Source organism: Physcomitrium patens, chromosome 16 (genome assembly GCF_059467195.1).
Source record: "Physcomitrium patens ecotype Gransden chromosome 16, ASM5946719v1, whole genome shotgun sequence".
Taxonomy (NCBI): Eukaryota; Viridiplantae; Streptophyta; class Bryopsida; order Funariales; family Funariaceae; genus Physcomitrium; species Physcomitrium patens.
Genome location: NC_143425.1, coordinates 5,694,936 through 5,721,551, shown reverse-complemented (window position 1 = coordinate 5,721,551; position 26,616 = coordinate 5,694,936). Strand labels below are relative to the sequence as shown.

The 26,616-nt window shown below is 42.8% G+C and overlaps 1 protein-coding gene and 1 long non-coding RNA gene across 7 annotated transcripts; both read left to right on the top strand.

Moving 5' to 3' along the window:
• The first annotated feature begins 1,645 nt into the window (after positions 1–1,645).
• Positions 1,646–23,495, top strand: LOC112293013 (protein SPIRRIG). 6 transcript variants are annotated; one of them, XM_073539759.2, is made up of 34 exons: positions 1,646–1,803; positions 3,828–3,876; positions 4,228–4,467; positions 4,867–4,933; positions 5,342–5,427; positions 5,578–5,716; positions 5,928–5,984; positions 6,468–6,620; positions 6,794–7,000; positions 7,139–7,204; positions 7,489–7,603; positions 8,070–9,112; positions 9,455–10,235; positions 10,591–10,693; positions 10,853–11,480; positions 11,665–12,136; positions 12,274–13,277; positions 13,513–14,070; positions 14,291–14,478; positions 14,809–15,125; positions 15,398–16,019; positions 16,348–16,981; positions 17,124–17,421; positions 17,601–17,848; positions 18,003–18,728; positions 18,957–19,165; positions 19,339–19,428; positions 19,558–19,776; positions 20,266–20,569; positions 20,879–21,025; positions 21,127–21,351; positions 21,510–21,759; positions 21,921–22,744; positions 22,989–23,495. In XM_073539759.2, the coding sequence occupies exons 3-34, from the start codon at positions 4,361–4,363 to the stop codon at positions 23,277–23,279; spliced, it is 11,178 nt and encodes a 3,725-aa protein (XP_073395860.1). In that variant the 5' UTR covers positions 1,646–1,803; positions 3,828–3,876; positions 4,228–4,360; the 3' UTR covers positions 23,280–23,495. The 6 variants fall into 6 exon arrangements, with proteins under 6 accessions (XP_073395860.1, XP_090112917.1, XP_073395859.1 ...); XM_090256791.1 differs by having other exon boundaries at positions 3,828–3,971; XM_073539758.2 differs by having other exon boundaries at positions 1,654–1,831.
• Positions 23,496–23,961: 466 nt separating this feature from the next.
• LOC149987615 (uncharacterized) lies at positions 23,962–26,577 on the top strand. The gene is made up of 2 exons (XR_016506966.1): positions 23,962–26,104; positions 26,266–26,577. It is a non-coding gene; the product is annotated as an uncharacterized LOC149987615 (long non-coding RNA).
• Positions 26,578–26,616: the final 39 nt, after the last annotated feature.

Genomic DNA, 26,616 nt, shown 5'->3' with positions numbered 1-26,616 from the left:
ACTTCGCCGGATGTTCATCCATGTGAACACAGAAGAAGATTGCTTTTGGCGAATTACTCAGGTCGTCTGGTTCTAAGAAAAAGTAGGATTACGAGGCAACCAGGAGGTAAGACTGCTCAACAACTTGTCGCAGCCTCGTCATTCAGCGTGACCAAAAGTTTCTCAAGTGTTCGGACGAACGATTGATCAGAATGGCATTCTTTCCAATTTTTGTCGAAGACTTGAAGGTTCTTATTTGGGCGGGGTTACTCGAGGATGCCCAGGCATATTATTTTCTCAGCTGGTCCTAAAAAGAGCTTCGCATGGGCCTGTGACCACTTTGGTGCTTTTTCTCTCCGTCTAAAAATCTTAGCACCTTGGGCATCAAGCTATGCTCCGTCCCATGCGATATCTGGAATTTGGAATTTATCAGGAAAGAGTACTTCTTAGAGGAACATATTTTGAAAGACGGATCTTTTGTGTAGCAATCACGTTGGGAGATGAAGTAGCCACTAGTTGACCTGTTGCAATCATGCAGGCACTCGCACCGACTTAAATGTTAAATTCTTCCAAGTCACAAGAGGAGAGTTATAGCGAAAAGAGTGGGGTTGTGACTCTGAATATGGGATGGTGGTTCTATTTTATCTCCAGCAGCCAAGCAGTATATGGTGAAATTATTGTTCATCTGAATGTAGACATGTGATCGTGAAATTTTTAATTTATGATTGCGTTACTAATGCACGCAGAAAATTCTGCCATTTCTGGTAGAGAAATTATGTGCATAATTCTTCAAAATCCAATTTGTTTTCGTGGATAGTGTCATGTAGTTTGCAAAAATCAACTATCCTTTCCAGATAATCCTCCACCAGTAGTCCACCAGTGCAATTTTCGTGCAACTTAAAAAATAGGTTCAGTTTAACTGCAAAAAGGTGACATCGCCTACTTTGACAAAAACCTTAAAATTCGAATTCTTTGCTGCCACCTTCAAAAACACTATGCAGCCATTTGTGAATGATCAAAACAAAGAGCAAAAAAAAAAAGTTCCTGCAAAGGTTCAATGCCATGTTTCATCGTCCACAGGCCAAAGGCAATTCGGCATGAATATCGAACCTTACTATTGGCCCTCTATCATCACATACCCTTAAGATACGCACACATTCATTGCGAATAGCTATCAAACTCCTCAAAAATAATATCCAAGTGGAGCCTATCTTCCCTTGCACGCCACACCATTCTCCCACCCACCGATCAAGCTGAAGCTCTCGGGGTCTTCATGACCTAACTCAGATGCACACACTTTTTAGCATCCTGTAGGTCAATCCTGTCCATCGCTCCACCGCACCACACCTCGTGTGACCGAGAACATTACTCAAACGGACGTCTAATTCCGCACTCAAATTGGGTCACTTTTAACACAACTTGAGCACCGGAGCTTTAATGATAAAATAGAACCACCATCCCAAAATTTGAGGAAAACCTCTAAATATAGAAACACGGGAGCCGTATTTGGATTGAAAGTCTCATCACTTAACTTCCGGGACCCTGACCCGAGCCCTACCCGGTGGCGGGCCGCCGGGCGAAACGAAGGGGAACGGGGGGTCCCCCCTCCCCAAGGACTCGGGCTCGGTCTCGCCCTCCCCTCCCTGCCCTCTGCTCTGCCCTGCCCTTGCTTTGCCTTGTTCGCTCCCTTTCCCCTTCCCTTCCCCCTCCGAGCTGCTGCTTCTGCTGCTGTTGTTGCTCGTCTCTGCCTGCCCTTCAACTATTCAATCCGACGTCACATGATTGCCAATGAGTTTGCTTAGGCAGAAGCTGAACGTCTCGCAGGTACTGGAGGTTTTGTCGCTTGTGAGTGGTGAGTTTCTTGAGCTTGATCTAAGTCGTGGTGCAGCGACAGAGGGAGCTCTGGCGGACATGGTGGCGACTCGTTGGTTGCGGAAGTAGCGAGAGAAGTGAGGGGGTGGGAGGATTTCGACGCACTCTTTTGAGTGTTTGGCGTGGGTTTGGTTGTGGTTGGGTTTCTCGCGTAGCGATCGCGTGCTTCGGGATGATTAGGGAGCTGGGACAAAGTTTGGAATGAAATTTTGAAGTGGTCTTGGAGGTGGCGATGACGGTAGGCCGGAGTGAAGGGGTGAAGTAGTCGTGGTGTAATCTTTTGCGTCGAAATCCGTCAAAGTCCCCTTGAGTCGTTGACGTTTTCTTGTCGGGAGAAATGTTTATCAGGTTTGGAGTTGTTTGGATTGTGTATCGTTGGATCGTCTTCTCTCAAGTGTGTTTGCGCCGTTTTGAGTTCCACCAACCCTTCTGAGGTCTAGCTGTTGGGGATAGGTTCCTTGAGTGATGTGACGTTTTTTGGATATTCAACGTTTTGATTTACTTTGTTCTGATGGCTATATACTCGGATTGCTCCCCTGCGTGTCATTATATACTCCACAATTATCGAATGGGGACAGTGCTAGCTTTAGTGGACGATGGATTTTGATAACCTGTTAGTAAAGGGGTGCGTCTCAGTTTGTTTTGGGCTCTCATTCGCTGGAGCAGGCTTGGCAGTTGTCCGTATCCTCTTCCTTTTCTTCTCCTCATCTCTTCCATAGTTGACTCAGTTGAGGTTCTGGAATCTCTGGAATAGGTAGGAATTGCTTGATTTTACCTCTAATTATCCAATGGACGATGAGCGTGCAATGTTGCTGAGTTCTGCACTTTCCATCTCTTAGAACTCTCTGTGTCGGTATCTAGCGCTTTAAGAGATGCGAAATGAAATATGATGAATTACCACTTTTCAAAGCTGTTGTGGATAGAAATTGTACATTAAGTTCTAAATTCACGCCCTCAAAGACGAAGGAACATTCCCTGTTCTGTCAAATTGGTAGAGCAAACATTTTTATAATAGTTTCTGAGATCCTAAAAAACTGATTGCTGCTCACGATCAATCCTCTCTTCATTCAGGAATCCGGATCTTTGTTTTTCATTGAAAAGCACTAACTGAAGTTTTATTCTGCCGGGAGCATCTAGATTTCATGAAAGGTCTTTAGGGTTATAAGGTTGAATATTGTGTCGGGTGTCACATTGAATCTAGTAACCTAGACAGAGCATCTGAAGGGTTAGCACCGTCTCTTCAATTCTAGTCCATTGAACTTTGTCAAACATGCATGTCCTGAATTATGAACTCCCTAGCTCACTATGAAACTATGACGTTGGGGAGTCCCGTCGTAGAAGTGATCTTCTGTTTCAGAAAGAGATTAGCTCACGCAGGAGGTGCGTGCCCGTTTCGTGTCACAAACAACTAGATTAATATCTGAAGCACTCAGATTGACGGTTTGCATTGAAAAGTGCATTTCGGCGATACATTCTAACAAGGACCTGTGTGTGTGTGTGTGTAGATAGATACATAAATAGATAGATATAATCTGTTGATTGTGGACGAATTCTTCTGCACTTTTTTCTGTGGATGAAGTTGGGTTGGTCACAGTTCTAAGTGATTGGTGCTGTCTAATTCTCAATTGTTAACACTCAATGAATGTGATGTTACACGAATCGACGCTGAAGCTGCAATGAGAGGCTTTCGAAGTTGCATCTTCCCCGCTATGATAACCCATCAAAGTGATTGCAATTGTGCATCTTTGGCAGTTGATGATGTGAAATTTAAAATATTAAAAGATTCAGATATTCTTCTTCTTGTCCGTTGCTTTGCGAAGTAAGAGTACTTTTGCATTTAGCTCTTTGCTGTAACGGCTTTGCTCTTGGGCTCCAAGCACCTAGAGCTTGGAGTTGACACATACTGCTTGTAAAGTTGGCGTGCTGATAATGTAGCAGTTATAACTAAATTTTTGTGCTCCTGTTTTGAACCGCAGGCTTCAGTTGTGCTGGAGTATAGCAGACTGTAGAACTCAGTTTCAAAAGGTGCTGCCTGTACTGTCGACGCAGTTTTCTAGATTGGCGGATTTACTAAATTAGAATGTTGTGGGGGAACGGTATAATTGCATTGCAACTACGAGGTATTCGTTAATCTGTAGGTTTTCAAGTGGTGCAAGAGTAAACTTGTGTTCAATTGATACAAATACGAAGATTTCGTGGAATTTTAAGGCAAGAGTGCCGAGAGATGCAGGACATTCTGAGATGCGATCTGTGTAGATAGAGATGGCAAGTGCGTTCAGATTTCTCGTCTGCATTTACTCTACCGAATTGGGTTACAGGTGTACGTGTCTAGTAGATTTCTCAGGACCAGCTGGTTGAAACACATGACCTTCACAGTTTTCAGAAAGCTGGACGAATCAGGTTGAGAAGAGTTTTCGGGGCGCATGGAGGACATTAGTTATTAGATTGAGGTGGGTGATGGTGGAGGAAGTGCAGATGTCCGAAGGGAGATTCTTTGGTGAACGCAACCATGAAATGGTTTGATCGCTTAAAAGAGAAAGTTCACTCTGCACAATTACCACTATCTCCACGAGCAAGCCGTGCTCACCCTGAAGATGGCGAAAGCCCTCGTTTCAGGTGAGATTATGATGCTGCTCGCTTCTATCGTCAGTAACTTCATATAAATTGTTTCTGGTTGAACTTTTGAATTGATCTGTTATTACTGTTTGACGAGGTAGATTTTCACACGGCTTGCTATGTAATTCGCTGTGCATGAGGGGTTATCTAATCCTATCTCAAGAAATTATTGAACACTAATCTTTTGCTCTTTTGAAAATTATTTATCTTTTACTTAGTCGACTTTCTTAGTGGTTTGACGAACGTTTTTTTTGTTCAATGGCATGATATGTCAATTTGTTTATATTAACTGATTGTTTGTACTAGTCCTTATCTATAGGCACTAGTGTTACGGTTGATATGTCTTAAAACGCTCATTTTGCCCTTCTCAAGAATTTGGCTGGATGATGATGTCATCAGGGATACAAATGAGTCAGAGCAGGACTTTCAGAGAGCTTGGGAAGACTTTCGCTCCGCAACCGAGGAGGTATATCTCCTTCAAAGCTACTTTGAGCTCCTCAGCTCCTAACGACTTTCAGTGAACATTAATTTTTCGAGCAAATAATAGAAGATTATGTCCTTTCAGAATTCTTTACTGTATCGACAGATGACTCTCCTTGTTGTTGTATGCATTTTGTGTGTGTTTTTTAATTGTTTGTTTGTTTGTTTTTGTTTTTTTCCATGATATTTTGTTTTAATTTTTTTTATAAATTGGTCAGGATTTGCACCAAATCATACGGCATGAAATACCTGTGAATGGTTAATCTTTCTATTTTGTATAGAATTGTCAATGGTTCTCATAAAGAACTTGCGTAGCCCTTCTGGTATTACTATAGGCTGATTTGCAACATGTATCAAACTTAACTTTCGTCCCTGCGCTATTTTCTGTGTCCAGGAAAAAGAAAAAGCTATGGAGAAAGTCCTTGGTCTTTTCTGCAAAATCTCCCGGCGCACTGGCAATCCTGCCAGACTTGCTCAGACGTATGGCTCAAATATTTCTAACTTCGTGGGTGTCCTTGCATTCTACATGTATCTTACTAGGAGACCTGTGAAAAATCAGTTCAGTAGAAATGCTTTTTTGACGCATGACAAGAACACTTCTGATTGCTGAATACTTTGATTTTTTTTCAGGCTTGTTGACAATCGTCGAGGATTCGCATTTGCGATTGCAAGAGCACTTGTTACAGATATTGAGAGGCTGCGGAAGGCTAGCCCCAATGGACAGTTGCAGCCAAATGATATCCTGAATTATTTTACTGGAGTCTCACATGTATTCTCTTTTTCACATTTGAGATGTAGCTTAGATGACCAATCATAATGTCGAAATTCATTTTCTTGTGTGCAAGAAGCGAGGACAAGGAAGGTCACTAAAGACTAAGAACTTCACTTCTGTACCTTCTCTTGCCGTTGATTTAGCAAGACTTTTATCGCTTTTATGCATGCTTTTACTGATTATCGCAGTTCGGCGTTCGTGTATGCAGGAAGGCTCAAGTATGGGTGGCAACCTGCTCTTTGCCCTTGAAGGTCTTGTTGTACCGGTATGCTGGATTTCGTTTTGACAACTATATGAGTGGATGACAATCGATGTTGATTCGTCCTTTAGTTGGTTTTGATATCGAATTTATCAATGCATGTTTTTGTTTGTTTGTTTGTTTTTTCCCCATTAGAGGTAGCTTCTACTGTTCAAGGATATCTGGTTATTCGTTTATTTCTGCATCTAAGGCATATATATGAGTAGTCATCTTCATCTCAGTGGATGCAGCGCTTGTCCTTGGTTTCAATTTTGAATTGCTTGAAGAACAACTTCAAATTATATCTATACTGAATTACTTGCGATTATTTTCTGGCTTTTGCATTGGAAAAGCATTTCTTGTCCTCTGTTTGATGTCAATTCTCTTCACGAGGGCTGCTATTTTCAACCTGTTTTTGTATCGTCCTATAGCTTGCAAAAGTTTCAGTATGGCAATTTGCTGCTGTTTAGTATATCGTCTCTTACCTGTTTATATTCTTTTGCAACACAGCCATTGGATGTCCAGCCACTACTTGACGCTGGCCTGCTTTCATCTCTAGTTACGGTCCTATACCGCCTCCTTTGTTCTGCTGACTCCGCTAGTTCAAGTATGGATAACTCGAGATCCACCGATGACAGTGGAGACGAGAGGAAGCGAATTATGGTGCGTTGTCACGAATTTGATGACGATAGCTTTTCCACCTTCAAGAATGTGTGAATTGCACACATTACAGTTCAATTCTTAGCCAGCAAATTATGAGATATGTTTCCACCATGGCAAGAGTTGTTAGGTATTCTGCCTCGATGTGGTTCTTTTAATATCAACTTGTCTCTCAGGTGGAAGGAGGCGTCGTCCACATAATGAAGGCATTGGCACGGCATCCTGGGGCGGCACAAACATTGGCTGAATGCGACAGATTACAGTTTATGTTCCATATGGTTGTCATGGGGGGGACAACGCCCCTGTCAGCTCAGTTTCAAAAGATGGATGCTAGTTCGGCACCGCCTGTCCACTTGGCACAGCTTTATCGTCATGTCTTACAGGTCGCGTCCACTTTCTGTGCTGCATTCGATTTTTTCGAATTAATTAAGTTTTATTTGTAGATCTATATATTTATACCTTCAGACATCTTGAAATTGTTACTAGCTGTTCTTAATTTGAGCTTGTTGAGAATGAAACAGATTTTGGAGTTGTTACTTGCCAGCGACAATGGAGCCACTGCTCAGTACATTCAAAATCAAGAGTTGGTGAGTGTAGAGAAGATGAAGCACTTTGATACATAAGAAAGGAGCGGCTGAGATGTGTATTCTTAACAGTATAATTTCACTAAGATTGTTTGCTTATGCACTTACTATCTGGATCAATTTTCTACTGCGTTAGGGCACCGCCTACATGGGTCTCTTCAAATATTAGTGGGAGGAAGAAATTTTCCTAAATTTAGGATTGAGGTTTAGTGCTGTTCTTATAGGATAGTAATCCTTGTGGTAGGAATCTTACGTCTGGGCGTGTCGTGGTTGGATTGGTGGTGCAGGTTGAAGAACTCTTGACTCCAATCCTTTCCTTTGTGGAAAACACTGGTGATGCCAGCTATGCAGTATCTGTTGTTTCCCTCATCAAGAATGCAGTTCAGCTGTCTTCTCGTCCTGGTATTCCCACTATTTATGGACAAATTCACTTGATCATTGATTGATAAAAATTGCATTTTGTACCCATGTGGAATGTGTAGTCATGGTCTCGTCAAAGGTGTGTGTCCGATTATGGGTTGGGCTGTTACGTACGCTTAGTAAGTGCTTGCAATATTGACCCCCTAAATGAACTTCTTGACAGAATATTTTATGGGCACCTTTCATCTTAGCGATATGTGTAATTATGTTGTTTTTGATAACTATGCCTGTGTTTATCTGTGTTGTGTTGAGAAGTAAAACATGCTAAACAGATTGTCTGCAATTTCTTTGAATGTGCCAATCTTGGATAAAATTCATTTATTTACTTTCTTACAACAGGCCAAGTACAATTGAAGTGTGGGTCATGTAGTGAGGAAATCGATTTGTAATGAATAATTCATCCTGTTGGACGTCTTCTTATTTTGATTTTCTCGGTGGTCTCCTGCAGAGGCGGGGGGTATATCTTTGATAAACAATCTCTGGAAAGAGCGTGACTATGATCTTTTTTTACGATTAGCTTTAAAACTTTCAGAATCGGGATCTGATCTACCTAAAGGAAGCCCAGATATTGACTCTGTACCACCACAGTTGATGCGGTTGTTGGACATCATAGGGGAGTTGGCCCTAATTGGGACCAGGACCAGCAGTGTTCACTCTGGTAGCGGAATTTCAGGAAAAGGTGGAAAGCCTCCCCCAGGTGGTCAGATGAATTCAAAATCTGACAGCAGTGGATCTGTTGAATTGTCCCTCGATAGAAAACTTCGAGACTCCAACTCTGTTCTGGTTTTCAAAAATTTATTTTTGAAGACAGAGTCAGTTGCTCTGCGACTTGAGCTGTTGGATCGTCTTCTTCGTCTCTTCGCTGAAAATCCAGACAATTATGCCTTTGTTCAGAATCTACAAATAATGAGTTTATTTATTCAGAACATGGGAGGCTACCCACCTCTATTACAGGAACGCGTGTTAAAGGTTCTAGAGGTTGCGGTTGTCAGTGCCAACTGTGTTCCGGAGAAGGAGTTGCTTTCCCTATGTCTCTTGATTCAGCAACCGTTGGCATCGTCACTCAGGACATCTGTGTTGACATTATTCGAGAAGCTTCTCTCCTTTGACAGGCAATATAAAAAGGTGCTTCGCGAAGTTGGAGTAGTGGATTTACTTGTGGACGATCTGAAGAAATGTGAACCACCTGTCACCTCTGTTAAGACAAGTTTTAGGAGTAGAGCAAACCCTCTTCGAGCCAACAGTTTGAGTGTGCTTGCGCTTGAGCGGGATAATTCGTCACCTCGCAACCAACATATCTTTGAAGATGGATCTACAACCGGATTAGCATGGAGTTGTTTGATATCCCTATTAAGGAAAAGTGAGGGGAATCAAATGGTATTTCGGAAGGCGAATGGGGTTGCAGCTGCGCTTCCACTACTGGCTGCCCCCAAACATCGGTCTAATGTGCTAAAGCTGATGCATTGTCTTATAAGCGAAGACACGAGCCAGGTAAAGAGTCTTTTCTGTCCAGTTTTCCTTGTTTTAAAATTTTTAAGCCTCACTTTTTTATTTCTTAGTTTTAGAAGTCAATCTTCTGATTGATTAGTTAACTTTTCGTATGAAGTTTTATGTCTGCCTTTTATAAATGCTTACAATTGATAATCATTATGACTTAGGACTCATTCTTATCACCACAAACTTCCATCTACATTCGTTTGGTTGGTTTCTAGTTTCATGAGCCTAGTGGGTAATTGGAAAATGAGGGTGTTAGTTTGATTCATCTGAAGATTACGACGTGTACTGGATTCATAAAGGAGCATTTCACTTATGTGTTTCACGGTGATCTTGTAGGCGCATAGTGAAGAGTTGAAATGTCTTATCGAAGTGATTCACACAAGCTCTGTCCAGAGCTTAGAAGGAAGGCAATGGCGGATAGAGCTGGAAACCAAAGAGGATATTTTGTGGATGATGTGGAAGGTTATTGTTGCAAAACCTGCATTGAAAATTGTCTTTGGAGTTGCACGCGGATTTATGCTTCTCCTTTCAGTCCTTGAGAGCATTCAAATCGATGATCATTCTGGGACAACAAGCCTGTTGTTTGGTCTTGATGAATCAGAAGTTGACTCTTGTGACGGCACAATCTCTCTTTCCGGGTTAAAATTGCGCATGGACCTTTTTAGTGCTCTTGTGCATGTTGTGGTTGCAGCCGTCGTCGATACTCCAGCGAACCGAAATCTTTTGCATGAGTGTCTCATGTCGCAAAATTTCAAGCGCCTTCTTCGCTGCTCAGGGTTGGTCTGTGAGGAATTTGGGGAAAAAATTGCCGAGCTTCTGTTCGATCTGGCACTCGAACGAGTTCATTCACCGTCTCAAAATTCCCAAGGATTGCCAATTCTGCTACAGAAAGAAGAAGCTGGTCATGAAGGTTTCCGGCTTCCTGGAATCCAAGGGACGTTTGTAGTTGATTCAAATCAAGCTCTGCGTCAGGAGGAAGTTAATAATGCAAGTGCTATCGAGGTCCTTCTTTTCTGTCTTCTACAGTTCACTATGACGCTACAGTTGCGGGTTCTCCTACGTTTGAAAGCTATTGCGAGTGCTAGTCCTCGCAATCAAGATGTTCTAAGTGCTGTCGGTAAGCTTACGAGTATTTTATGTTGAGTTCCGTTTGTCAAGTCGTGTGTTTAGTGTCTCTTTTTGTTGGTTGGTCATGATTTATCTTCCACAGTCTTAAATTTTCCCTTGTTTTGATATACGTTTTGCTATCTCTGTCCCAGTATGGCATTGCTTTCCTCATTTTCATATTTGAAGGAAGCTACTGGATCTTGTTAGAATTAACGTAATTGGTTTGTGTTCTATGCTTAATCTACTATATGTTATACGTTTGGGTCTTGGTGAATTTATTTATCACAGCGTCACTAAAATATTTCCTAGTTTTGTGAGCTGAACAATTTGTTTCCAAGTTACTAAGTTACTTCTTGCGTGAGCAGGCTGTGTGGGTCTATTGTTGGAGGCGATTCGAAGCATGTCACCGAATTCTTCATCCATTCTCACATGCTCTCTGCAGATTGTGGAGGTACTGGGGTCATTCAGGTGAGGTTCTTTATAACCTACCATCTCTGCAGTATCATTAATTATCGTGCTTACTCCCCTTAAGTCCTCTCAGTCGGCGAGTTCTTGATGACAGACTTTCTGCTTTAAACCCGTCGACCATGCTTATTGCCTAAATTGATTCGTATCGGATTTTTTCAGGCTCTCAACTTCAGAGATCCGCACTTTGGGGAGGTACATCTGGCAGAATCGTGATGGATCGGGAGGTCAAATTGGGAAGAATATTCTAGAAACGGTTAAAAGAATGTGGTCCATAGACTTCGTTCCTGAGAGTCTCTCTCTCTCTTCCTTTATTGAATTTCGCATGTCACGTGTAGGTCACGCATGTATCCGAGTACCCTTGGCTAATAGAACATGGCCACCAGCAACTGGCTATTCATTTGCTTGCTGGATTCGTTTTGAGAACCTTAGAAGTCATGCTTTGACGGCGTCAGAACACAATTCGACTGGTCGAAAGCTTGACAGTTCAGGTCCTACCATTCGCATATTTTCAGTGTGCACAGCAGAAGAGAAGAGCTCCACCTGTGTGGAGTTGTTTATGGATGATACAGGGGGTTTAAAGTTGGTTACTAGCCCAACCTCATTTTTATCCTTTAAAGGTGTTCATCTAGAGGAGTGCAGGTGGTACCATTTGGTTGTAGTGCACAACAAGCCAAATGCTCTGGCAGGACTTTTTCAATCTAGCTTTGCCTACCTTTATTTGAACGGAAGATTATGCCATACTGGAAAGCTTGGATACTCTGCGACCCCTATTGGGAAACCACTGCAAGTAAGTGTTATGAAGGACCTCAACTTTTCTTTCAAGAATGATCTTACATATTGGAGCTCGTGGTGTTTTACATATGTGTAGTAATGTGCTAGTATATTGAAATGCAATCAACTAACGTGAGTGTGTAAAAGTGGTTACTATCAGACTTTTTCATTTACCACGGATTTCTGTGCAAATTATACAGGTAACCATTGGGACAACTTCTTCTGAAGCTGAATTGTGCTCAATGTCATGGAGGCTCGGTTCCTGTTATTTGTATGAGGAAGTCTTGCCAGCACCTGCAGTTTTCTTTATGTATATCATGGGAAGAGCTTACCGGGGGTTATTTCAGGATCCAAATATGATACGTTTCATACCTCAGGAAGCTTGTGGAGGTGGTAACCTTGCTGTGTTGGAAAGTTTAGATATTGAGCAACAACCGAGTTCTGTTGTTCAGAGAGAAGGATCTGTCAGGGCAGCAGCGGGTGGTTTGGCGAAGGTAGAAGGGACTGGAATTGTTTGGGATATGGAGAAATTCGCTAACATTGCACAACTCTCAGGTCGAAAGCTGATTTTTGCATTTGATGGTACTTTCTTAAATGCACATGTATCTACAGCAGCTGTTAAGATTGTGAATCTCGTGGATTCTACGTCAGCTTGTGCTTCTTTAAATGGTGGTACGTACTTCCGAATACTAGTGCTGCTCACCTTGTTCATTGCTCATTCGTATCCTTGGTTAGGAACGTGCTTTTTAAAAATTGTGAAGCAAACATCGCATGGCCTTATAGCATGGCCTTCAAAACGGATCTTGCAGGCATACCTCGCGATGCAGAGATGTTTGGTGATATTCATATTTGCACTCCACTAAACATTGCTGACAATATGCGGAAGGTTGGGGGCGTGGCTGTGGTCCTGGCCATGGTGGAAGCTGCGGAGTCTTGGGAAATGCTACACCTAGCTTTGTCCCTGTTACACAGTGTACTGAAATACAATCCTCGGAATGCACGGGATATGCAGAAGTGTCATGGTTATCATTTGTTAGCCCTTTTCCTTCACCACCGAATGAACTACTTCACTGTTGATAAACGATGTCTTGACCTTCTATTCGAAATTGCTTCTTGCCAAGCTGCAGTTTCAGTGAAACCTCTTTCTGGAGTAGAAAATCCAGCTTACTTGCAGAGAATGATGTCTATTCAAGAGCCTGTTCGACAAATTTCTGGGGTGCCCGACTCCATCACCAAACTTGTTCACATGGATTCTGGGATGGATTCTGGGTTTGATGTCTCTAGTAATCCTTCTAAATTCGATGATCAGGTTTCATCTTATGATTCTATTTTTGATACTGCTGAAAGTTTTGGAATCCCCGAGAGTTCCACGGGGCCAGGAATTTCTGATATTGGGGTGGTTGACGCAAGCATTGGGGATGTTGACGATTGCCGTATACTATCTAATCCTGATATTATGGTTCACGTTTTCTTAGACTGGACGCTTTGGTCCAGTCCAAAGTGTCCTCTTGCTACACAACTGGCTGTAATGGCGTTTATTGGTCGTTTAGTATCCACAAAGCGTTACCGGAAACACAACATGACAGTCCTCCGGAGGCTTAATCTCATGCACCATTTGCTGGAGTTATTGCAACGAGATGTAGAAACGCCAGTATTTGAGGCTGCTGTTGAGATTCTTAAGTTGATCTTGCAAGACGGATTCGTTTCATCAGAACTTCAGGTGGTGGCAGATTTTGTGGTGATGACATTTGATCCCTCGACATTAGTTGAAGGCACTCCTATTGTCTCACGTGAGCACTCTAAGACCAACCAGGTATGTTTCTGTATCATGAACTATGGTTAGTTTTTTTGCTTTTTCTTCTGCTGGTTTATGTCGTTATGAACAGTAGTTCTTCAGAACGCACATCGCCCGACGAGGACTTGCTAGTGTGACACATGTTTCGTATTTTGCATTTGAATTAATTATGGCATTGTTGGAACTATTCATCCTTGGATCTTCGATGCCAGAACTATCTTGCGTAAACTCAAATTTTGTTCGTTTTTTGCAGGTGAAAGTCAGGAACATGTTACTAGACAAACTGATTGATCTACAGTATTTTCTCAAGTCTGACGAGGTTAAGCTTGAGGAATGGAACAGAATTGTGTCCACGAAAGTGATAACATTCCTTTTGGATGAGGCTGTGCACCATGATAGTATGGTGCGAGTAATTACATTACTAGGTCTTTGTCTAGCAACATCAGCTACATTCGCAGCCAAATTTAAGAGTACAGGAGGATACCAACACGTAACACGTGTAATGCCTAGTTTCTTCGACTCTCCCGACATTTATTTCATTCTCTTCAGGCTTGTGTTTAATCAGTCCGTGTACCCCAGGCAACCGGAAGTGCGAATGCTAGATTTTCATGCCCTGCTACCTGGTGATGGGAAATCTGGAGAAATTTCCTTTCCAGAGTTGCTGGAGGCAGTTATAGCCATGTGCAGGGCTGCTTTCAATAGAGTAAGCAAACAGTCTCTAACAGCCCAACAATCTGGAAATTTTTCCGAATTGGCATCCTTGGCTCGGAGCTATTCTGATGTGACGGAAGATGCTGGAGAAGCTTTACAGGTATGATTTTTTCTTCTCCGTTATCATGTTAGATAATTCATCTTGGTAATCTATTACAGAACTTTGCTATATTGCAGACCTTTTCTTATGTTCAAATTAATCCTGTAGTTTAGAAAAGACCTACTGCGCTTGGGTAGTAAATTTCTTCGTATATGTAAGTGTAGTTCAGTGATGGTGCTGTAGTTATTCGAGATTGAACATCCTGGAGGGTTTTTTGCAGGGCGAGGCTCTGTTGCACAAAACGTATGCTGCACGGCTCATGGGCGGAGAGGCCGCTGCACCTGCATTGATAACATCAATATTGCGGTTTATGGTCGATCTAGCCAAAATGTGTCATCCCTTTTCCCTCGCATGCAGGCGCATGGATATTTTGGAGTCTTTTGTTGATCTCTACTTCTCTTGTGCGAGGTATGTCAGAGACATTACTTGTATGTTGTTGCGACGTGTATTTGTGTTGTGGTAGTGATTGTGACCATAATGATTTGAATTTCAATACTCCACAGTTCGATGATAAAATGCTTTTTTGATCTTACGAAAGCTTACGGAGTTTCTGATGTCAATTTTCTGGTCTGGTCGGTTGTTTTTGCCTATCGAATCGTGAACTCTTGGGTGTCAGATGAGTTGATGAAGATAGTTTTCTTTGTGCAACACTACTTTGTTTTCTTTATCTTTTCCGCTTTTTCCTCTTCTTTTTATACTGAAGAGTGTTATGATTGATCTCTTTAACGGGTAATACAGATCTGCTGGTGCAGTTCAATCTGCTCAGGAAGCTTTGGCTCAAACACAGCAATCGGAACAAGGGGAAGATTTTGCTTACGCTGATGATACTTTGCATTTGGATGTTAATGAATCTGACTACCAGAAGGCGAATGGATTGAGTGATCACGAAGTGAAATTAAATAAAGGAATTTCTGGTGATATCGCGGCACGTGCTTTCTCAGACTTTCCCATAGAAACAATTCACAACTTGTTTTATGACACTAATATGGAGGTTCTCGCATCTTCGCCCAAATATGATGGACAGACATCCGGACTTTCGTCTCCATCTACTCGTGGTATGTCAAAGTTCTGACATATTAGAGTTGTAGAGGCTTATTGTATTGTCCTTCTATATCTCTTCTGCAGTCCGTTCGAACTGTTAGTCTTAGTATGGAGTAGTTATGTTACATGCATTGCTTTGTGGAAGTTCTTTTTCATTTTCTTTTTCTTAAGATAGCGCCCTTCAATGTGTTATAGAAAAGTCTCTTTCGGAGAATATGGTGTAGTTGTTTAGTCTATCATTTTATGAAATTCTCACGACCTGCGAAACACTCGATTTTCGGTGCAGATGTGGAGTGTTCACCCAGATGGGGTCGGGTTGACTCTCCAACTCCTTCTCATGCTTCAAGCTCTGTGGCCATTCCCCAGGCTCAGGATATTCCTTCCTCGTCAGCAGGGTCGTTTTACGAAGCTTCTAACGAGGCTTTCTCTCGGCTTCGGACATTTTCATCCTTTGCGGGTCCATATATCTCCCTCAGCGAAGCGGGTTCAAGCTCACGACATAGAGCATCTACATTTTTTTCTTCCACTCCTCGCAGTGATGTGGACTCTTTCTACAGTGAGTTCGGAGTGGCTTCGTCAGGACGTTTTACTCCCAGGGACAGCTCAGATGCAATTGTGACACCGAAGTTATTAATGCAACTAGAATGTATGAGATCTTCCGGAGGCTCCTGCGCTGCAGGTGCAGCTGCAATTCTAGACCTGATTGCGGAGGTCTTGGCAGACACCTTAACTGAGCAGGTGAAAGGGATGGCTCTTGTTGAGGCTGCCATAGAGGCTGTTCCAACTTTTGCTGGTTTGGATACCATGCTCGTTTTTCAGGGTCTCTGTCTTGGTCGGATGATAAATTTCCTTGAGCGGAGATTGCTACGAGATGAAGAAGAGCATGCAAAAAAGCTTGACAAGAACAGGTCTAATTCACCTTATCCAAGTCATCATAGGCACATTATCAATATTTTCTATATTTGTTACACGACTTACTTACTACATCCTCTGCTTGGATATTTATGCCGTTATTTTATTTGGGGTTCTATTGGGTTTGTATGTTAACTTCGTGTGAGGTTTTGCACTGAAACAACTTCGGTTGTGTATGTCCTGCAGCAAGAAATGCGTTAGTGGCCTGCAATATTAACTTCTCATTTTTTCTGACTTTCCTACTTACAGTAATTACAATTTAAAGATTAGGGCTGTTCTGCAATAACAGTGTTAGTTTGTAATATCTGTTGTTCGATTGAACAGATGGGCACCGAACCTTGATACATTGAGTTGGCTTTTGGTCGACCGTATGTTTATGGGAGCCTTTTCGGATCCGGGGGGCGCCATTAAGGTTCTAGAGTTCCTTCTTGCAATGCTCCAACTGGCCAATGCAGATGGGCGTGTTGAAGAGGCAGTACCTGCCGGGAAGGGCCTACTCGCACTTGCAAGAGGGGGAGGTCGTCAATTGGAGCCTTATGTACAAGCCCTTTTGAAAAATACAAATCGCATGATAATGTACTGTTTGTTGCCTAGCTCACCTTCAGACGGATTTGGGGAAGACTCCTTATCTACGTCTTTCCGACGAAGTTCAGATAGTCTTCTTCGTAGCTTTGACAGCCTACGTCATACCGCTGAGGGAGGTTCTGGAGAATCGGGGGTTAGCTCGCAGGAAATTGACAAAGCGACTGTCTTGCAGCTAATTCTTGCAAACAAGAAGCTGGTTTTTTGTGCAAGTAACGTGGACGCAGAGCTGTTGTGTGCACTTTGTTGGAATGTTACACCTCTTCTCTGGGACCCTGAGCCAAGTACACGTAACTTAGCAGTAGATGTTTGGAGGGCGCTTGTGACGTATCGAAGCTCTGCTCTTGAAGATATCCTGATTTGGAGAGGAACGCAGGTATGCTGTTATACAGAATACTATCTATTGTACATGATATTATCTTGCTTATCCTGTCATTTCATCAATTCACCTTGTCCTTTAATCTCAGAAATTGTTCGTCGCTGTACTAATATCATTTTGAGTATGTATCGCTATGCAGGGTGCGTTGAACGTCGATGTGCTGCACAATGGCTTCAATCTTCTACTCACGGTGGGTTCTAAAGCATTCTATGAGTGGATTGAAGACAACTATGAAAAAGTACGCAAGGTTCTTGAGCAACGGGCAGCTGTTGTTTGGAAAGAGTATGTGCAAGGTGCCTCACGCTTTCCAGGGGTTAGAATCAAACCCTTAGAGGGGCGACGGAAGAGGGAAATGACTCGTCGTTCGAGAGATATATCAAAGATTGACCATTCACATCGTGAGCAAGTTGCCAAAAGCCGTAGTGGGCTTGCGCAAGGTAAATTTTTAATAATTTCTTTGCCATCCTTACAAGCGTTGTAAAAGGCTTCGTTACAATGTCGAAATTCGCCTCAATGTGAATCTACGTGTAGAGGATTTCAGTCCAGGAGTAATACCAGCAAGCATTCTCCACATGTGGACTCTAGCAATTAAAGTCTTCAAGTTTTGTTTGTGCAGTGCGGGAATCTATTGCAGCTGAGCTGCGAATGCTGCGACAAGACAAGTACAGTTGGATACTCCATTCTGAAAGTGAGTGGGCAGAACAGATTCAACAATTGGTTCATGAACGTGGTCTTTGGCCAATGACAGCAGCTAATGGAAAACCCAATTGGCAATTGTGTGCAACCGAGGGTCCTTTTCGCATGCGAAAGAAGCTGGAGCGACAGAAAATAAATCAGATCGACATATATCAAACCCGCCTCGAGGTCTGGAAAACATTGCGTACTGAAGTTTTCGCTGCTATTGAAATATAGTTAGTTCTGCCAGTTAAAGATTTACACAGTAAATAATTTTGGTTGATTAATGGTAGTAGATGTTTACGTCCTAATGCGTTTCTTACTATCGGGTATTGATTATCAGGGAGAAGATACTCCTGGACCTGAGTATTGTCGACGAGATAGCTTGGAAAAGGAAGCAACCCCACCTCCCTTGTCTATGGATCACCTTATAATCCCTCTTAGCAAGGACTTTAATATGGCCATGGAGGAAGAGGAGTATCAATCAAAAGCTGAGGGTGTGGATGACGATAGAGACTCTTCGTATGCACTAGGTCAGCGGGTTGATGATCAACGTAGTAATAGTGCCATTCAAGAATCTCAGATCCCTGATCGCGGTCGAAGTGAAAGAGGAAGTCAAGCAGGTGGAAAGGAGGTTCTGGAGTCTCCGCGTGATTCGAAAGATAACGAACCTATTATGGATGCTCAGAATACGAAAGTTGCTGCTCTAGAGGATGGGGAGTATTTGATACGGCCCTTTTTAGAACCTGGCGAGAAGCTGAAGTTCCGGTACAACTGTGAACGAGTTCTTGGGCTGGAGAAACGAGACGGTATCTTTTTAATTGGAGAGCAGTGCCTCTACATGATTGATAACTACTTCATTGATGAAGAAGATGGTTGTATCAAGGAGAAAGGAGATGAAGGGGACATATCCGTGATCGACAAGGCACTGGGTGTCTCAATGGTTGGATCAAACGATTCTCAAGATGGGATGAAGCAATCATCTGGAAGTATTGCTGAATCAGGGCCTATTAGTTGGGCTGGTGGTCGGGCGTGGGCATATGATGGAGGTGCTTGGGGGAAGGAGAAGGTTAGTTCTCCTTTACATTGCAGGTTTTCCTAATTGTTATTTTGCTTTAAGAATTGTTTCAAGAACATATTTGGGAGTTGAGGAGCACTATTATAGCTTAAATTTTCATAATTTATGAAGTGTAGCTTTTCTGGTCTGATATTATCACTTGTCACATTCAACTTTCAACTTAGGTTTGAGCATGGTGAGGACATCAACGCGATTCTTTGTTGGTTTGTTTTTTCACAGGTTCGAGCTGGTCCCAACTTGCGTCGAAGATGGCGCACGTGGAAGTTGGATAGTGTGCATGAGCTTCTGAAGAGGCAGTATCAGCTCCGTCCAGTGGCCATTGAGCTTTTCAGTGTGAATGGCTCTAATGACTTACTTGTCTTCCACAAGAATGAGCGTGATGAAGTCTTCAAGAATCTACTGGCTCAGAATCTTCCCCGGAACAGCATGTAACTTGTTTACTGGCCGAATTTCAATATTTGTCTCATGTTCAATTCTCTTTATTCCTAGTGCTCGCAATACTTTGGGAGGTTTTCTGTTCAGCAACAGTAAATATCAAGGTCCTGATTTTTCTCTTTATAATCCGCAAGTAACAAGATTTCCTGTTTTTCGTTTTGATTAGGTTGGATACTACTATTTCTGGTGCCTCCAAGCAAGAGGGCAATGAAGGGGGAAGACTTTTCAAGATTCTCGCAAGATCTTTCAGTAAGAGGTATGCTGAAGCTAAAGAAATCACCCATATTGTTTAGGAAGTTTTGTTTAAAGGAGTGGAATTCGTTACTTTGGCACATATACAATGAAGCACAGTAATTTACATTGATGGGCTTCTGGCTTGGCGCAGGTGGCAAAATGGAGAAATTAGTAACTTTCAATATCTCATGCACTTGAACACACTAGCTGGCAGAGGATACAATGACCTCACGCAATATCCCGTTTTCCCCTGGATCCTTGCTGATTATGAAAGCGAGGAGCTAGACTTGTCGAAGCCAGAGACTTTCCGATGCCTAGAGAAACCCATGGGTGCCCTCCATCCACCTCGGGAGGAATCTTTTAAGACAAGGTAAAAGCACCAACTAGCATGCAGAATCTTGTATGGATTGGATGACATTATGTTGCATGTGCTGCTTAGTTGACTAAATTTTTTAACGGAGACCAACCATGGTTTATGCTACCACATATACGCTACAATACAAGGCTGGTGGTTGTGGATATCTATTTGCTACTCGCAGATGTAAAGACGCATTTAACACCTACCATTCAAGAAGAATGGCGTTCTATGGCTAGAATTGTTAGAGGCATGCAGCTATTGTGATACCTCGTCCTCCTTAGTGCCAATTTGCATATGCCATTTGGCTTCGGCACAGCTCCTGAAACCTCTTGTGCTGATCTTTATGGCAAGACTCTTTCATGAGGAATACCCTGAGAATACAGGCTTGTATTCTAAATCTGATGTTACTTTCCAGTGTGTAGCTGTGGTGGGTTATCTTGCTTATTGTTGAATTTATAAAGCATCTTTCACTAACCTTAAGTATGCTTCGCGTTTCTGCAGGTACGAAAATTGGGATGATTCTGATATACCAAGGTTTCATTACGGAAGTCATTATTCAAGTGCAGGAATTGTGCTGTTCTATCTCATCCGTCTCCCTCCTTTTAGTTGGGAGAATATGAAGCTTCAGGGTGGGGAGTTTGATCATGCTGACCGCCTGTTTAGCAGCCTGCTAGACACATGGCTTAGTGCCAGTCAAGGCAACACTGCAGATGTTAAAGAACTTATTCCAGAATTCTTTTACCTGCCTGAGTTTTTGGAAAATCAGTTTAACTTCGATCTTGGTATGACACAATCGGGAGAAAAGGTGAAGTTGTCTTTTGAAAACTGTTTGTAGAATCCAATGAATCCTTTGATTATTAATCATTCATCACTTAATGTATGCTTTCATGTAGTCAGTCGCTCAAGAATGGGATCCAATAATGGTATCTACTACTTGAAAAGGGCACAGTTGTAAGCTTCTGGAAGTAAGGTGTGATGTTAGAGATAACTCATCATAGTTCTTTATAATCGGTCATTAAATCGTTCTTGATATATTGCTACATTTGTGGCCATTGAGATTGTCCTCAATGTATAGGCCATTGATCAGTTGCATTGGTTATTGTCCAATTATTAGGTTGATCACGTGCAGTTGCCACCTTGGGCTAAAGGCAGTGCAAGAGAATTTATTCGTAAGCATCGTGAAGCACTGGAATCTCAATATGTGTCAGAGAACCTACACCACTGGATTGATCTTATCTTCGGTTATAAGCAACGCGGCAAGGTAAATTTCATTACCGAGAAACAAGCTTGCCAAACTTTCGATGTATCCAAATGTATTCGAAGTTAGCATGAAGGTGCTCTTACTTGTGCTGTTGTGGACAGGCCGCTGTTGAGGCTACGAACGTGTTTTATCATCTGACTTACGAAGGTGCAGTCAACATCGACAGTGTCACTGACTCAGCTATGAAAGCTGCTATACTCGCTCAAATCAACCACTTTGGCCAGACTCCTCGCCAGCTTTTTCCCAAGCCTCACCCTAAGCGGAAATGGGTTCCAAGACCTGCTGTTACACTTGTTCCGTATTCCAACCACACGATTGTTCCCCAGGTTATCATTCATCTATCCCTGCTCGTCCAAAAATAGTCCGCATTTGTTTCGATGCTCCATTTTCGCATTTTAATTTTGCAATTTTAATTAATTTTCGTTTTGATGATCTGGCAATTGATTCATTTCTTCATTGTGCTCGGGTCTTGCTGCGTTTGCAGGAAATACGCATGATGGGATCAAGGGTGTCTCAGATCCTATTATATCAAAATACACCATTTATCGCTATCAAAAATAGGGTTTTGCGACCACCCACATATGACAAGTATGTCGCATGGGGCTTCCCCGATCGCAGTCTGCGGCTCATGTCTTATGACCAAGACAAGGTCCTCTCAACTCATGAAAACCTTCATGATGATGGGCCCGTAACATGTGCAGGCTTCAGCAGGGATGGCCAAATTCTTGTCACAGGTAACCGAAAAAATCATTACAGTATGTATACAAGAGAGTGTTTTGCAGTTCATACCTTGGTTATTTGTTCCTTTTGTGCTGACTAATGGATCATGAGGTTTGTGAACTCATTCTGTTAGGCATTATGATCTTGAAGATCTAACCTGATTTATTTTTGAAAGGTGGGGAGGACGGAGTGGTAGCAGTATGGCGGTTTATAGCTCCAATGAACAACAGTTCACCACTTCAACTGCAACGAGCTTTGTGTGCTCATACACAAGCTGTGACTTGCTTAGCAGTCTCCCAGTCATACAGTCTTGTGGTGAGTGCGTCTAAGGATCGGACCATTATTTTCTGGGACTTGACTAGTCTCGAGTATGTTCGCCAACTGCCAGAGCTGCCTACGCCGGCGACTTCCCTTCATATAAATGACATGAGCGGTGAAGTGGTGACTGCTGTGGGCTTAATTTTGACAGTGTGGAGCATCAACGGTGACTGTTTAGCTGCTGTAAATACCTCCCATGCCTACTCAGATTTAATTCTCTCCATCACAAGTCCACAAGTTCCGGAATGGACAGAGGCTGGCTGGTATATAACTGGGCATCAGTCGGGGATGATCCGGCTGTGGTGTATGCAGTTCGATAGTCATTCAAGTAGTAACAGGATGACTCTGTTGCGCACAAAGTGTGATCCGCTCACAACCCCAGGAAAAGCAGGGAACAAGGCACGGACAAGTTGGTTCACTTTGCCAGCCTCTTCAGGAATCAAAAGGATGAATTCCGGTGTAGAGGTTACAGAGGATTCTACCAAATTTTGTATAACTGGTGGGACACCGGAATACCAGCTTACTCTTATTAAAGTGCTAACGTGGCATAAGGAACCTGTCACAGCACTTTGTCTTGGTAATGATTTGAAGCAGCTGTGCAGTGGTGATAGTGGGGGTCATGTAGTCTCATGGACCTTGCTGGACGACGTTTCCAAGAGCCCGCCTCTGCTAGTTTCACAGGTGAAGTTAAGCTGTGTAAATCCTACCTTCAAAAAGTGGTGTACCCGTTTAGATTCTACTCGAAAGTTTCTCTTACTCATTATATCAGTTCCGTAAGTAGCGGTGAGGAGTTTCTTTGTTGTTTATTATTTCAGAATTTTGTGCATCTTCTTGGCTGCAACTGCTGGGTGCTCTTGCTTTAAGTATTGATGTATAGTTAATTCATGAAATGGATTTTGAGTTCTATATTTTCTTTCCTGTGCAGTCGGACACATGCAATTCTTGTCAGATACAAATCATGGCAAGCGACACCAGACATCACTGCAAAAATTGTGGTCAGGTTCTATGCTTTAATTGTGCTTATTCTTATGAACTTCCTCTAGAAGATCTAGGACACTTTCTACCTGTTCGGATTTGCGAGAGATGCTACCAAACACGAAAGGCTTCCCAACCACTTGCGACCAAGGGAACCGCGGATCCAGAAGAGGTAGTGACGGAAGGATCATTTTTACTCAAGTCTGCTAATTATAATCGGTCCGAAAGTAGCAAATTTTAGTAGGAATTTCACTGGGAGTTTGGATTGGAAACCCCATTAATCACCTGTACAGAGTTACAGCTATGTGTGACGATGAAGGACAAACTCTTGGCAGCTTTAGGCTTTAGATTCTGCTACGAGGTTCAGTTTTATAAGAATGAATGCGAGTCCAAACACTTCTTGAAAATTGAAGTTATTTTTATATATAGGTAAATTAGGGTTGCAATTTTTGTCGCATTCTATTGGTCATTACTTTGGTTATTGATGGTCCTGTGGGCTTTGTGAATGACAACATCATGAATGTTTCTGTTGTAGACCAGTTCCTTAATGTACACATTTGAAACAATTTTGTCTGAATAAAGTTGAATTCGTGGCCTATATTTGGTACGAAAGAGGTGATCCATATTGTTCTAGTACATCTGAATGACTAAAACTGCTTCCACCTCACACTGCTATTTTCTCGACTTGATTTCTATCTGGTTATCTTCTTGTTCGCATGTTTGGATAACTGAATGATATCCATATCTTGAGAACATGTTACCCACTTGACCTGAACGCACTCTCTCAACTCATCTTAGGAACCTATCCATTCACTGTAAAGACAATTTCATATTTTACACCTTTGTGAGCTAGCAGGGACGTGACAGAAAAGACCACTCGCTTTTGACAAGAAGCGCATGTGACCTAGAAGGGAGACGTGACCGTTGGCATTCTGATAGAACTGGCAATAAAGCATGCAGTCATGAATTACATTGTTGCTTCGCCATGATACGCACCCACTCTGCCGACCGTTGACATAGTGGGCTCCAAGACACCAGAACACAAGACAGGATTAGATGCACTCAGATTGGCGAGATCCGCTTGGAGTAGCTAAGTAGCTAGACAACGAACAGAAGAGGCTGAGTGTTAAAGACAAGCCTTCACAACTGGCCAACCTCTCATGGCCACATTGAAACCTTTCGTTTGCTTTCCAGTACTCTCTGTTGATCGACATCCGAGACTGAATCTGTCCACAACACGGTTGCAAAAATGAAACGTTTATTTTTCTAATGGGATGACCAGTAACCCCCTATGCCTGTTGATGTGATCCTGCTGGCATCGACTCACTCGATTGCTTCAGGTTTGCAATTGGTTGATGTTTTGCACTTTCGAGTGAGTGGTTGCAGCGTAATTGGGAAAGTTGATTTATATAGGTGAATTGTAATTACATGAGTGGTTACCTACGTTGGGTTGCCTCCAAACTCGTCGACAAGCTCTGTCAAGGGGTGTCAGAGCGTGATCATCAAAACAGACCTGAAAATTATTTGCCGGGGTAGTCGGATGTGAAGACGCGTCAAGGTGTCATAATCAACAGCGATGTAGTGAAGGCGGTTTCCTTGCAAATTGTTAGAAAATTGTTGCAGACGGTGCAACGAGCTGGCCGTGCCAGTAGTAATTTGTTCAATTGGTACTAGAATTGAATAATGAGCTGATGACCATCATGAATGCTCTGGAATTCGGTACATCACAGATGATGAGATAGGACACGAATGATCCGACGGGCTTGAACTGTCCACATGCGTATATTGTTGGACTTGTAACACATCATCCCTGAAACCACCAGTGACATCTCTATAGACTAAGCTTCGTGAACAGCCATCATGGCAGTAAAATGACGCCTCGGAGATAGAATGCTATCGCAAGTCTTCGAGTTTGTTGCAAAGCGAGTCTTCTGCAATAGATCAATCTGTAAGTGTGTAGAGAACGATTTCAGATTAAAAAAACATCCTCATCAACGTCCTGAGGATATACCTGCAAGAAAAACCTCCGCAGACTAGTTCACAGCGGCTGGCGAGAGTCAGAGTATACAGGTTCGGATTGGACAACGTATCACTCCCCAAGATCTGCTTTTAGCCGAGACATTCCATTTGCAGAACTTTAGGGGTTATCAAATTTTTGGGCAAATGATTACTCTTACCGCCACACAATGAGCCTCTGATCACACTCAGTGCACCACAAACCCAGTCCTAATGTAGCTCAATTTGGACTTCTTCGTTGTTCTACTCCCATGTCGGACTCGACCAGCTCCCATCGTCACCCCCAACGAGGTCTCACCAGAAGACTACTTTCCCTACCGAATCTTGCATCCCCCGATATTCCGCTAATCATAATGTAAGTCGTGGGTCCGAGCTGTTAGCCCTTTCCTCGACAGCCAAGTGAACAACCATTCGCTTTCCATGCCATTCGTAAAGACTTCACCGCTTTGAGGTTTCACGATATCAATCATGCTTCGCAAGGCCAAACCCTAACCTTAGACCTAAAAACCTTGGTAGTTATTGGGATGGACGCAGGATTTACTGAACTCAGAGTTGGTGTTGTGCAGTGGGATAATTTTGTAAGATAAGAGACGAAGGGATTCTGATGGTGATGACGAAGGTGGGGATGGTGCAGGTACGGAGGGACATAACAGACAGGAGCTGTTTGGTAATAAAAGGGGAGGGTAGGGCAGGGGGACACAACTGGAGGGTGGAAGAGGAGCACAGCGAGAATGATGAGGATTGCGGCATCATGATGCGCGTGAGTCAGAAGGTGCTCCCTCCTCCCTCTGACTGAGTCTGCCGCGGAGGTGGTACAGGGGCGGAGTGCATGCCCTTCCAGAGGGAAGAATACAAAGGAGCTACTAATGCCTCAGAAAGCTCGTTAAAGATGTTAAAGCTCTTAAAGCTCTCTGTGCCATGGCCACCAGGCAAAGGAAAGGGCGCACTAATTTATTGATTGTTGCGGAGCACGATGTCAAGTTAATGTGGGAGCCTGGCATCCGTGTGCAGCAGCGCGGATGACTTTGTCTCTCTTTAACCCCCGCACAGGTGCTCAAAATCCTCCATTAAACCCCTCGCATTCTATAAACTGATTGATTGTTGTCCAGGCCTTTCGATCCTTGTAATTTCGATTGCTCAGAGCCTACATTTCCTTGTCGCTGATATTATGGCACCGTCAGAAGCTCATGATTGTGGTGATCGGCTGCCAGGATTGGTGACCTATTTGGCTGGAGACAGCAATTTGCTCAGCCAATTGTGTTCAGACTGTAATTTCCAGACCCACCTGATCTGTAGTGCTCTTGCAGTCCCAGCTCTATCCCTTGATCAGCAGTAGTTGGATAGTTCGAGCTGCGTTATTACTCCATAAAGACCAAGATTACCACCTGTATCAAATGTGGTGTGAATTCTAGGGTCTAATCTCGAGATTGAAGTGTAGAAAAGGGGATGCACTGAGGGTCAAGGGTGGGATGTAATTGAAAGGCTGCACATGGTAAATGATCGTAGTTGAAAAGTTGACAAAATTTTGGGAATTTTGGAACAATCTTATTGTGTCCTAACAG